At 39.9% G+C, this 14,494-nt stretch overlaps 1 protein-coding gene across 4 annotated transcripts in view; it reads left to right on the plus strand.

Annotated features, from left to right (window-relative positions):
- Positions 1-14,494, plus strand: part of LOC308388332 (calcium-activated potassium channel subunit alpha-1a) — a 149,547-nt gene that overhangs the window by 72,829 nt on the left and 62,224 nt on the right. For all 4 annotated transcript variants that reach the window (XM_080868965.1, XM_080868966.1, XM_080868964.1 and 1 more), the window contains exons 3-5: positions 6-67; positions 12,330-12,423; positions 12,991-13,102. In XM_080868965.1, the coding sequence (XP_080725091.1) occupies positions 6-67; positions 12,330-12,423; positions 12,991-13,102 (268 nt within the window). The remainder of the gene's footprint in view (positions 1-5; positions 68-12,329; positions 12,424-12,990; positions 13,103-14,494) is intronic.

Here is a 14,494-nt window from a genome sequence, read left to right on the forward strand (position 1 = left end):
CTTAGGTGGTGTTAGTCTTTGCACTCAGCATCGGGGCCCTTGGAATATACTTTATAGACTCCTCAGAGTAAGTGTCAGTCTCATTAGGGTGTAATTTCACTCATGCTCCACCAGCGTTACCGATGACAACTTTAGATTAAATTAAATGAGTACAGTTTTTTGTTACATGCATTTATTTTGGCCTGCGCGCTGTATCTGAATGATGGGCGCACATGTGTGCTTACTCATCTTCACAGAGTGCAATCTCTGAAATGCAAACGCACATATCAACACCCCCACAAGCACTCAAGAAGCAGCGATGCTCACACGTACTGTATGGACACACACGCACATACACACATCTCCATCGGAAGATTTGTCAATGGGAGGCCTGTCAGTTTCCATGGTAACAGAGATAGGCAGATACTGTATGTGTTGGGGAGCTTGTTCTGTGTGCGAGTACGGGTGTGTGGGTATTGTCAGTTTATGTGTATCCCTGGCTGGCAGTCACCCAGAGACAGATTGCAGGCCTGGCATCTCTCCGACATCTATTGCAGCTACTTTCACACCATTCAGTCTAACTGTACCTTTTGAAGGGATAGTTTTCTGGTTCTCTCTAGTAAAAGATATTGTGTTATTAGCTCTGGCAGCACATCCCATAGCCAGACTACACTCGAAATACAAAATTATTGGCTAAAAAAATATAGCAGCTCAAATGGAGAGCCAGAAAACATTTAATCAACCTAATTCTCTTTGTCAGGAGGTGTGATAAAGGGTTCCAGTGTGTATATTATTACTGCTCAACAAAACCTGTAATACGCTGTATGTTTATATGCTGTATCAGAAGTGTTATTTTGAGGGGCGGGGAACATATTTTTGTATCTTCCTAGTTTCCATATGCATCCTTGTAACCATGTAATTGTTTGTTAGAGGTTGATGCTGAAAATCAAGATCAAGAATGCATGACAGTGCCCTAAAAAAACACACAGTGACTTTGACAGCACTTACTTTTATGCATTAGTGATTAACCAAAATAAATCTGCAGTGGCTGCGGGTAAGGGAATGTTGACTGTAGTGTTATCCTAACTTACTGATCATACAGGGAAGAAACCGGGTGCAACTATTTCACCATATTTATTTCTTGCAGTAATGCCTTGCTTCTGTAGTTTATTTTTGCTTTATTACTGGTGTTAACTGTGAAATTGTGTCTTGAGGGAACCGAGTCTGAAACAGGAATAGAGATGCAAATTTCTCAAAAGAAGTAAATCTGAAATGCAATCCAACTTATTCAGTCTTATCTCTTAGCATCAGATGAAAATTATTCATGGGCTGAATCCACTCAGTCATTTGCACCTCAGGATAAAAACCTTTACTTCTTCCTCCACATCTTTTCATATATATTCTGTGTTCCCCCCACCCCAACCCCAGGATTCTTTCTAATCAACGTTTTTGGAATTATTATTATGATTCATTTATTTGGACAAAAAAAGGGGGATTCAAGATACAGTTTTACAAGTAAAAATCCTTGCTGGATGATTAAAAAATAAAATAAAAAATAACAATCACAGGCACCTGGTTGGCATTCATCACATGATACTTGAAAGTGAAATGTGGTCTCAAAAGTCCTTGCTGTTACATAACACTCATGCAAAAATGATCATATTTGGAGACAATATGTGTAGCATATTGCATCACACATCCATATAACTGATATAACTGTGTAGTCTGCACACACATTGGTGTACATTCATCATGTACACCAGTTTCAACCCTTAATGTAAATTAAGGGATAAATTAATCAGGCACTAATCGGGTTAAACTAATCAGGTTAAACTAAACGTGGAAGTAACTCGTTGCATGATCTGTTGAAGTTAAAACTTAGCACAAGGACTGGTAATTTAAGTAAGTTTGAACAAGTTGTTGGCTGCTTATCTCCTGGGATTTTCCCGCACAACCATCTCTAGGGTTTGCAGAGAATTTTCCAAAAGGGGAAAATATCCACCGAGTGCCAGTTATCTGGGTGAAAATGTTGTCTGGTCCGATTTCTGCTGTGACATTCACATGTAGGATCTTAAAACAAAATGACAGCATCCGTCCATCCTGCCTGTATCAGTTCCTTGGCACACTTTGAACTCCTGAGTACCAATTGAGTAACGCTTGAAACCACAGCCTGCCTGAGTATTGTTGCTGTCCATATTTATTTCTTTATGACCACAGTGTTACCCAAGTTCTAGCGGAATAACATGCCAAGCTTAACCAATCTTAAAACTGGTTTCATGAACGTCACAGTGAGTTCACTGTACTCAAATAGCCTAAACCGTCACCAGATCTCAAACCAACAGAGCACCTTTAGGATGTAGCGGAACAGGAAATGTGCAGCCAACAAATCTGCAGCAACTGTGTGATGATATGATGTCAAACCAAAATCTCTAAGAAATGTTTCCAGGATCATGTTGAATCTGTGCCACAGAGAATTAGGGCAGTTCTGAAGGCTAATGGGGGTCCAATCCCCTATTAGTAAATTATAAATAATAAAGTGACTGGTAGGTGTAAGGTTTGGATACTACACTCAATTATACTTATCACATAGTAATAAAGTATAGGTTATACTCAGTGTGCTTAATGTCTGAACAGCAAACTTATAGGGTTAAAAAAGAATGTATAGCTGTAGCTTTCTTTAGACTATTTCACCTTTGAATGTCATAATGCAAACTTTAAGTGTATTTCTTTGTGACTCAACTTCTGAGAGGCACTGACCTGATGTCTCTATGCTCGCACTAACCTGAGGCTTTCTCCACCCTTACTGTCGTCATTAGCTCAAGCTTGTCATTTATCACGTGTGTACTTCCACTCAGGGAGGGGGGCTACTAATCAACCCCAAGGAGCTCCACTTGACGCTTTAGCATTTCACATCGTAAATAGGACCAGCCTTGTGTTATGGCCATACTTTCACTACAGCAGCTGAAGCCTCTTGCGTGCTCTGCGCCATTTGTTACATGTCAGCTGACCACATCCTAATTCTTTGTCAACTGTCTTCTAAGAAAGACATCTTTGTCTCGGCACCAATCTGCTCTAACATCTAATTGCAAACAATATCTGAAAGTTGCAGCTGCTGACCTCAAAATAATCCAAGGCGTGTATCGTGCTGGCCATTGTGCAAATTACACGTTGCATCTACGCTACCTGTCACTTGCACCTGTCGCAAGCTTTACATTTTACTCCCCGTTTTTGGCTATGATTAGCCCACGCAGTCCAACAAGCTTCTACACAAGGGCACAGTTGTGGACACACATTCTTTCTCTCATTATCACCCTTTGTTTTATGTTACACACGCATGTATGTCGGATATAAAAAAATAAATTCATACATTGCAATGGTGACACTCGCATTCTTCTCCTCCAAATGCTTGCGTTTAAAAAAGCTCCCCAGATATGACCTTCTCTCCCACCAGCATCCCTGCCACTAAATGTTAATGACTGAGAAATCAATGAGCGCAGATTTATAGGTCACTCTTTTAATGGCAGCAATTACTCCAGACTCATGGACTATTCAGGCTCAGTGCCTTGCTTTCCCAATCTGCTATTTTGGCCATGGGATGAACTGAACATCCTTCTGAAATTGTCTGTGAAAAAGGCAACAGTAATGGGAAGGATTATGGTTCGTTCCCTGTGGTGATGGCAAAAAGAGACATGCGGTGGAGTAAGTGCATGTGGGTTGGACCTCGTGAGGCTGGAGCTGCACGATGGGCTTTTATATCTACTTCAGTGATGTAGGGAAACCCCGTGAGGCCACATAAGGGTAAAACACTGAAGAAAATGTAGCGTTCTGGAGGCCCAGGTCAGTCTCCTAGGAGCCGTGTTGCTTCTACCTTTCGGCAAATGGGACTTTTCCTAGCAGGAGTTATGCTGGCCAGTATTCTCCACAGATAAAAAAAACAGCAAAGTCTTCTGTGGAAGCAGGTAGACAGAGTTCAAAGCTGGGAATTGGTAATTGGATGCCCTTCCAGTTGAACAAATATATTACTTGTCACTGACTTGGAAACCATGTTGTTGTTGTTAAGCAGATTGCTTCTTATGATTTTTTCCCCCCGAATGAATGGTAATGTAACTTTAATGAAAAAGATTGTCCATCTGTTTATTTTCTCAAACTGCTTGTTTACCACAGTGCACATAATAATGGATGATAAGGCAATGCCTTTTCTCTTCCTCTGCGGCAGACTTCACTTGCCAAACTGATGCTATTTTGGGGATGTTTTCAATGGGAGAATACTGCGTCCTCTCCCGCCCACATCTGAATCTGTTTTAATACCTTGGCCCATCCCTCGTTCTTCATCCCTTTTTTTCCCTCCCCTTCCTCTGTGCTCCCATGAAACAAAGAGGAATGTAGGACAAAGTCTCTGCAGGCTGCTCTTAAAGGGATGCCCTTGTTCCTGCTCCACTTCTGTTACTATTCTCTCCTCTCTCGATCCCTCCATGTCACACATGCATGCTTCTGCATGCGCATGCTTGCACAGGCACGTTAATGTGAAGAGGTGCCCGTCTGTATAAGCATACAGACTCAATTTTGCCTCAAAGAGGCTTGAAAAGCAGCATCTGGTGCCCGTAACTCTATCATTGGTGTGTGATCGCAAAGAAGCAGTGCCTGATTATTTATTAATAGGGTAAGGTGAGAAATATGGCTGAGCACTGAGGCAAGCACAGGAGACTGTCACAATGAAGGGTAGCCTATTAAAGGACGTTGGGTGTTTGCAACACCTGATTGTTGTGTCTGGGTGGAATAGCTTTGTTTCTGTATGGATCAGCGAGGACTGTGTAACTATGAGTATGATTAAGTCATAGTTAACACCATTCCCAAGTGGATTCAGACTTAATCCACAACTTGCAGGGTAAAAAGAAAAATGACTCCCATCAAGATGCAATTTTCATCAATTTACCAAAATCTCTCCCACTTGAGACAAAAATAGCATTTCAATATTTTTATCCAAACTCTTAGGGGGATTTTCTCTTGCCCGATAACTGAGCGATTATCAACACTTGAATGAAAAGGAAAAACTATGAGAAATGATTAAATGTCAACAACATTTTTGTGAATGTTGTGGAACGTAACAGCACTGTTTGGTCACAATGGAGCCTCTCTCCTACACTGCTAAAATTAGGCTATTTAATTGCCTTTGTCATCTGCGTGTGGCCTAAGAAAGAGTCTGAAAAATATTCCTGGTTCACTTTCGATTAAGCTATAGATGTGACAATATAGCATAACAGTCCTAAAGCATTATTATAATGACAGTTACCTTGTGAATCCCGTGCATGCACTGCATCATGGTCAAGGTCTAATGAAAGAAATGACTGGACACATGATTAGCCAGGTCACTTGAAACTTTGTCAGTTTGATTGTTAACCCTCTCCAGGCAGACGTTGCTGATTTGCAACAGTTAGAAACTAACAACCTGATTACCCCACATACATATTTTATGAGTTTTTTTTACTCAGAAGTACCACTGCAGGACTTGGTTGTGCATTAGCAACAAAAAACTTAATTTGAGTTTAAGAGGCTTAAAGTTACCATGGAAACCTGCTGTTACAAATGGTTACATCTTGCCATGTTGATGCTAATAAACAAAGATGTTCTTTTTTCTTCTCCTGATGTTCTATAAGTGAGCGCGATTTTAGACACAGCATGGGAGATACCCCAGAAGACAAAAATGATTACTCTATATCGGAAAAAAATGTTCATTTTTCTTGATTGGTCCTCATCTAGAAAAAACTTAAAACAAACTGGTACAAAATTACACATACCATGAATTGCTCTCAACAGTTCCCATGACTATTGATCGTGAGCTTCTCCCAGTTGACCTTTGGTGACACCCAAGGTATTCTATAGTCTATAGTCTATTACAGGGCTAACATGGAGAGACAAGAAATTGGAAAAATTGTAATCTTACCTTTTCAGACCATTAAAACTCTCTGAACACACAAAGTAAGTTTTCTATCACTTACTGTGAATGATCTGAAACTGAATTAAACTATGATAGAATTAAAATAATAGTTTTTCTCTCTAATGGATAAACTATTTTAAAGGAATCTTACTTCTGAGTTTTAGGAGAAATGTCTTTTTGATAAGAATATTGCAATAAATATTATATATGTGTTATATAATAAACTCAGTGAAATAATTCCCTGACAATTCTTGATAACCATGTGACAAATTAATTTTTAAAATATTAATTTTCATTTTTTTTGTGATATTTGCTATATCTGGCACTTTTCTTAATACAATTTATTGCTCCAAAATGTTTTGTGCAATTTATATAGCCCTTTCAGGGGGAAAGAAAATCACACTGGTGATGTAGAAGCCTCAAAAACGTGCAAAATCTCGTGCATTAAAATTGACTAGGCATTAAGGAGTTAATATTGTGTCCTTAAAGAAGGTTATTTTACATGAATAGGTGATAATGCCCTGATTAAATGACCTGAAATGAGACCAAATAGGAGTAGGACTCAGCACAGCCGACTTAATTGCTTGACGACTTTCATCAGTGAGCTGATAAAGATTTACACTTTCTGAATAACCACAGTTTATTATCTCTTAATTAGTTTGTGTTCAAAAGCAGAGTTGCTTGTTTCATGTATTTTAGCTTTTGTGGCTTTGCAGTATATTAAAAATGCACTCACCTGTTGATTTTCTTTTTCTTTTTGCTGCTTGCATTATATGAAATTGTGCTTTCTTTTAAAGGTGAGCTATTTTCATTCATAGGCAGCTTGAGACTAAAATAAAGTCTTAATACAGGATACGCCTGCAGCAGGAGGCAAGTCATTTGCACTCACATTATAAAATTGAGTTGTCTATTTTTAGCTTCCCTGGAGGGATTTTATTTGTCCGTTGCCCTTGTCGTTGCTAAAGTATTTCTTATTTTAGTAATGGTGCCTTGACCTAAATCAATCAGAGTACCAACCTGGCCTTCTTTCAGCTTCACAGACCCCTCCCTGCTGTGCCGCTTCCATGTGCTGTCCTCTGGAGAAATGCTGCACCTAAGCTATTAGACGTTTGGGTATTATCCCCGACACATCCGTATTTTTCAGCCCGAGCACATTTATTAACACCTGATGACTTTTAAAAAATGAGACTCAGAAAATGCAATAATCTAAAACAAAGAGTGCGACATTTCTCGTCTATGAAGAGTGACTCAGATTTGGTGTGTGTTGCACGGTGATTGAAAGCATTAGTCATGTCAGCAGTAGCGTGTTGTTGTTGTTTCCTCAGGGAGAAACCTTGCTGTTGCTCCTGCAGCTAGCCAAGGTCATGTGCAGGCTAACGAATGACTGGGTCCTGCTGACGGACTGAAGGTGTTCGGGACTATTTTTAGATCATCATCATCAACATACTCTGTTGCCCTTGAGACGCAAATGACTTTTTGCCTGTCTGGCCCATGTTGCGGTGGGTTAGGTGGGGATCAGAGGATTTTGATGCTTCTACCTTTAATATCCTGCGAGATTTTGCCCCTAATTGTTATTCTGCGTGTGTCTGCATGTGTATACATGTGCATATCTAGTCCTAGTTTAGGTAATAAGCACAGTGGGGTTGGAGATGAAGAGTTTTTCCGCTGTCACTTTTACATCTTCGGCTCTTCTCCCTCTTATGTCACAACCTTTCTTCTCTCCTTGTCTAATCTCTACATGTCTTGCTGCTGTCTTTCTTTCTCTCCCACCACCCCTGCTCCCTCCTCTTGCTCCGTCTCTCTCTCGTCTCCTCTTCCTGTCAGGCACGATGGTGTAACCCCAGGCTGTGGCAGAGCTTAAGGAGTAATAAGACCTGTGGTGGGCAGATCTATTTTCTGCAGGACACTGGCAGCATGTGGCCAGGAATCCCTTGTGATTGCAGAGTGTGAAATGACATTGAAAGCAGGAATCTGGATTTTGTCTTGTCTTACACACTCTTTGTGTGGGAAGGTGACACAGATAGTGGGGTTCAATAACAGAAGCGCCCATCCTATTGCTGGGCAATGCATAACAGAATTAAAAGGCTTATCATCTTTTTGAATAGTTGTTCAGGTCAATAATGAGTGAATTCATGGGCAACCCACTTTTATCCCATGACAAATTGATAACATGTGACGTTGACGAAGGCATATGCAGTGGCACCTGGACATGGCTGCAGAATTCTCAAGTATGAACCCATTTTTAAGGGATTTTGAATTGAATTTTGTCAGGCCACAGTTGTTGCTAATTATTTGCTTTTGTCCTTAACATTTAACTTTAAGGCTTCATTAACTATTTCATGACTACTTTTGAGCTGTATGACTAAAACACTCATCCAAGAAGTCACTTGGATGAGTGACGAAACGTTTCTCCCACAAAACGCTACGTCCAGATGAACAGAATCAACTTTTGGAGATGTAGAATAGAAGAATAGATAGAATAGAATAATCCTTTAATTGTCTCACAAGGGGAAATTTGGTTGTAACAGCAGCCAGAAAGACACATATACAACAAACGGTAAACAGGACACAGAACAGAAACATACACAATTTTTCTTACATATTTACATTAAGGACAATGGTTACTATAAACAGAGTACTGTACAGTTATTAAAATTAAATAAAATTAACTACAGATAAGAGGCAAACCAGGTTGTAGTGCAAATCGGTTGATTAAATTATTGCAGTTACAGCGCAGATGTAAACATCTGTTTGTTGGGAGCAGTTCTGATTGTATGTGTGACTAAAAGTGTTAACGTGACAGTAATGTCAACTTTTAAAGTTTACATGTTGTCTCCAGGCTTTCATTGGTTTCCTTCTGTCACAGGAAGAAACTTGCTGGGTTAATTTTCCTTGATCAAGGCACAGTAACTTGGAGCTTGTTCTCAGGTGTCGCCCACTGCTCTCTTACTTAGGATTATATGCTATGAATGAATTTTGCCTTAGGTTATCCTTTATAAATCCCCTAACTTAAAAATGCCATGTCTGAAGAAATTTTTGTTGAGTTGCAAGGGGTCAGTTTGAGGAGGGGTGTCTCAGAGTTCACTCATCAGAATCAGTAAATGGTAAATGGACTCTTATATAGCGTTTTTCTGCCCTCATGGAGCACTCAAAGCACTTTATACGACATGCCACATTCACCCATTCACACCAGCACTTTTTTCTATGCTTTTCAGTGCTTTTTAGCTAACATTCACATGCATTCATCCTCCGATGGATGCATCTGAGAGCAACTTGGGGTTAGTATCTTACCCAAGGATACTTGGCATACAGACTAGGGGAGCCAGAGATCGAACCGCTAAACTTTTAATCAGTAGTTGACCTGCTCTATACCTCCTGAGCTACACCCAGTAGGAATATAATGACCTGGCATCTGTTTCTGTGCCAAGGACCTACTGAGTTCCTTAAATCCAAGTTTAGCAGGAGTAAACTGAATAGTAATGCCATCTTTTTCTCGCAAAATCTGTCTTGTGTAAATTCTTGTTTTCTATGGTTGACGGATAGACAGAGAATTGTAATACAAATGAATTGCTTGTTTATGTATAATACATACTGTGCTAAATTCTTGGGTCAGCCGTAATTTCTTTCCATTTCCTTTCATACTTTCTTGTAATTTTTAACATGGTCTCCATGCTTTGTTACTAGTAGCCAGTCGCAAAAACACATAATATATTCCCATCTCTTTACTTGAATGTATAAAGAAAACACAGTTTGAAAGGCGTACAATAGTATTTTGGTACAAGTAAGATGATTTCTAAAGAGCTATTAGCTCAGCTATCTCACTATTGTGCTCAGTGTGCGGTTACAACAAAACTGAGGAAACTGGAAAAGTGGAAGACAAAATATCGGGCCTAAAAAAAAAAAACTAAAAAAACATTAAGATTTCATCCAGTGGTGTTGACAAAATGCATGTAATTATGAATGCAGACAGCATCCAATTCATTTTTCAGCATGACAATGATCCCAAACACACTGCCAATCCAGTAAAAGCATAGTTGGAGAGAAAAACACAAAATTGAACACTGTCAGTCATGGATTGGCCTCCCTAGAGTCTGGACCCCAACATTATTGAGGCAGTGTGGGATCATCTTGACAGAAAGCAGAACAAAAGGCAGCAGACAGTCATAAAAGAGATATTTGCATGTATATTTGCACGTTTCAATAAATAACATTTTTCTAGCAGAATTCTGGAACAAATATTTCTACTTAACATCGTCTGAATATTAAACCTGGCCTCACAATATAAAACAGTCTCTCTGGCCTTTTAGCTTCTAAATGTTCCACTTAGTTTGTCAAGTAGTTCCTGCTTTGTGTATCTTTCTGTGAGGCTCAGGTACTGTAGTGCACAGTCAGCTTTTTTTTTTTTTTTGGCTGGGAACTGCTTTCTGCTGCATTTAGTGCAGCTTTAGATTAAATTAAAGGAATACATTATTTGAAAAAATGTTGCTTTAATGTTAGCAGACAAAACATAACAATTTGTACGCGTGTGATGGCACTCAACTCTATGACTGCAGTACATCGAATCCATTTATTAGCACACCTGTATTAGGAGTGTGGCTTCATTTTTATTTGTGCTTTTAAAAATGTCCACAAAAGAACAGCCAAGGTTGGCAAATCTAATGCAGGGAGAAGGTGGAAAAAACAGTGGACTTGAAAAAAGTCACCTGTCTGTTCTTGTTTTTCTTCCTTTGTAGTTCACATTGCCGTAATATGCAGTTTAAAATTCAGCCGCTCTATAATTGGACTGTACCCATGTTGTACTGATGAAATCATCTCACTGTGTCTTCCCCCTACTTTAGTTAATGATGAGCTTTGCTTTCCAATGATGATTATAAAATGACTAAACACGAGCTCTCTGTGTAACCATTGTGTTGTTTTTCTAAAGCGAATAGACGGCAGATTCAGTGAACCACACGAGCCCTGCTGCTGCTGCCATGCTTTCTCTGTATTGTCAAGAGTCAGTCACATGACTTTAGTGGTTATTCAGAATTAGGCCAGAGCTGGGCCCAAGGGAAAACTCCACAGTGACCGCTCCAAATGGTGTCTTCAGTATGCACCATCTGCATGTGTATAAATGTGTGCTTATGATCATATGTGCTTTGTTAAGACACTGACTTGCGCTTAGGTCTGCAAACATTAGCTAAGGTTGAACTTCTAAATCATTGTGTGAGTTTCACTGTGTAGATGTTAGAAGATTTGCGGATGAATATTTTGGATGCCAAATACTTATTATTTACTTATTATCTGTGAGCTGCTTCAATTTGATCTGATATCGCGTAGAGATACTTCTGGTGGTCCATTACTTTAGCTCTAAGGATTAGATTTTTAAACAGTTGCTGCATAAATTAGACTAATCCATATCATCCTAGCTCTCAGCATCAGTGTCTAAAAGATCGCATCAGTCTTTAGGATATGCCCAACAAGGCCACGTATTAGAAGTTGGATCATCCTCTTCGAGCAATCTTCCTTCTCTACTTAGTCAGCCATTATAAAAAAAGCATCATGTGATCAAGGGTCTGATGTTAACTGGAAGATGATTAAGTTTCACTAATCATTTCCTTTGGGGGTCTCATTATGTGGTAAACTCCATTCTGATTCATACACTGCATCCCCATGGGCCCCCTACATACACATGTAGACTTAAACATTTAACTTGACTTTGAACTGTGTGCTGTGGTAATAGCCCAGTGTGTCTTCCCTCACCGCTCTATACATTCCCAAAATGTCGCCTGTAGTCAGCCACACCGTAATGCATATTCATGCTTATCCCCACAGTGGGATTTCCTCATTACTCAAGAGCAAAATACTATAGGCCCATGACCAAGTGAAGAATGGGGTGGGCACAGAGCCTGTTATTGCTTTTGTTGCGAGCACCAACTCGCTAATGGTTAATCATCACGCGGTAAATAAGAAAATGGATCATATGACAGACCAGACAGTTAATAACTCATTTTTCATCATCTGCCTTTTTGAAGAGTATCACCAGCCCAGTGATTGCAGTCTCCACACATTCTCTTCAAATGAGGGACTATCTTTTGGAACATTTGTGTGTGACAGACGAGGAATAATTTATGCGTGTTGAAAGTACTGTCACATCAAAGCAAACTCCACTTTCAGTATATTTTTGGCCATTTCATCTAGATGCGATTGACTCTACAGCTAAGCTAGAGCCATAAGTCTTTCATCTTGCTCTATGACCCGCCCCTCCCACTCACTCCTCGGACTCAGTCGACGTAAAACACCATCATTGCATTGAGCTCAGTATTACGGGAGATTTCAGTTTTATTACAGTGGTTATAACTCCATATTTTGATCAAATTATTTCACATTTACTGACTGATAATTGCTGTTAACTGATAATTCTCTCTGTCTCTAGTCCTATAGAATCCTGCCAGAACTTCTACAAAGATTTCACGTTACAGATTGATATGGCCTTCAACGTATTCTTCCTTCTTTACTTTGGCCTGCGGGTAAGCTGGTGCATGCACACACCCATTTTTTACATGCATCTGCTGTGCAATGAATGTACTACAAAATACAACCATATAGCTGTTGTTTTATCGTCAAAAAGGCTCTTTAATGCATCTGACTTCATTCATTTACTGCTTTTTATTGATTTTATTTTTATGATGGCATAAAAAACAGTTACTTTGAGACACAGTAATCTTTTGGACATGCATGTGCAGACTTTTACCTTAGTCACCCATTACTCAAACAGCGTACCTTTAGTTTAAGCTGACATTGCTGTAACGATGTTCCCAGCATGGCTGTCATGCAAGAGCAGAATTCCGATGGTGCAAATGCTATCCGGATGCTTGACATCCTGAATGAATGAAAAAAACAAACAAACTCATAAGCTGCTTACACCAACAACCATTACTGCATGACTCAGCAAGTAGGGTGAAGCTTTTGTCATTGTGTATAATAAGTCAGCATTGTCAAAAGAAGACACAGCAGTTTGAAGAGCGGGCTGTGGCAAAGTCAGGATGTTTTGTGCAAAATTAACCTTCAGTTGTCACCTTTTTTCTTTTTGACAGTTTATAGCAGCCAATGACAAGCTGTGGTTCTGGCTGGAGGTCAACTCAGTGGTTGACTTCTTCACTGTTCCTCCTGTGTTCGTCTCTGTCTACTTAAACAGAAGCTGGCTTGGTAAGTTTCCATATCCATAAACTTAAACTTATAGCTCTCACTCTATCGACCCTATTGCTTTTCCTTTCCGCTTATTTTTAATAATTTTCATCCTCACATTTGTGTCTTTCTATTCCTTTTTGCCCTCTGTCATTGAATGCCACCCTTCCTTTTTATCTCCTCCTATCACTCCCACCGTCTCCCCATCACTGGGAGCAAATCTCGGAGGCTCTCTTGCTTGCGGCTACAGTCAATGTTCCCTCGTCATTGAAAGTGACAGGGCTGGGTTCCTCTGATGTTTCAGGGAACACAGACACAGCAGAGTGGATCAACTAATGGGAGTGAAAGTGACTCAGAGTAGGGCTGTGGCTCGGTGACTCTCCATGTTTGTGCTTCACATTCATTAGTACTTGGTCTGTCGAGGCGTTGCACCTGGGGTACCTCACAGTGCTGTACCATCTATTAGACTCATTCACATCCATGCGAACAAAAAAATGCACATGTAAAAGCATGTGATATCCCCATACACACTTATACACACTCTCGCATGAGCAGACTGGAAAATACCCTAACCTGCATTACATAACGACCTATTTTTTCCCCACCGTGTTTAGATGATGTGACCTAAATTACATTGCAGTTCTTTGTAGGTGTGTTCTTTTTTGGATGCTCTGCCTCTCTGCTTTTAAAAACCTCAAAAAAGAAGCTCGTTCGTGCCGACACTATTCCAGCGTTGGTCTTATTGTGTCACTGGAATACAAAAATTGCTGAGCGACAATGTTAATGCAGTAGTCACACTAATAATGACATTTAGCCTTCCTTCAAATTGCCATTTTTGTCGAGTTTGTCTCCAACACTCTTTATCAGTAACAGTAGGAGTGCTCAAATATTACAATTAATTAAATGTGACCGTTTCAGGGTGCTCTTGGTGTTCACTGCTACATTTTTAAGGATTTCACTGAGTTTTAAAAGAGTAGAGCAATCGATATTGCCATTGGCAAGGTTTTTGTTAAATTTGAGAAGAAACACGAGGAATCACTCGATAATGCTGGTTTTCCTCAGGTTTTTTTTTTTTACATGCCCGCCAGAATCACTGACTCTGTGAAGTAATGTGAGGCTGTGAATGTTTGATCTCTGAGTTGATGAAGGTTTCTTAAGAAGCGGAGAGTGGTTCGCGAATTTCACACGGAACAAGCTGTGTAATGAATTAGACGTGGCCAAGCCAAGTAGTCTGGTTTCATGATGCAAGGTGTCCTCATCTCCTCCCCAGAAGACTGTTGGCGTTAGGCCCTTGATGAGGATGATGAAAGATTGTGAAATAGTGGTCTGGCTGATGTTCTGTAATGATTATTAAATATCCTGCATGTAGACCTGATGCAGGAAAGAACAACACCTTAACATATAATCCAGCTT

The sequence above is a fragment of the Rhamphochromis sp. 'chilingali' genome (genome assembly GCF_963969265.1).
Source record: "Rhamphochromis sp. 'chilingali' genome assembly, chromosome: 20".
Classification (NCBI taxonomy): Eukaryota; Metazoa; Chordata; class Actinopteri; order Cichliformes; family Cichlidae; genus Rhamphochromis; species Rhamphochromis sp. 'chilingali'.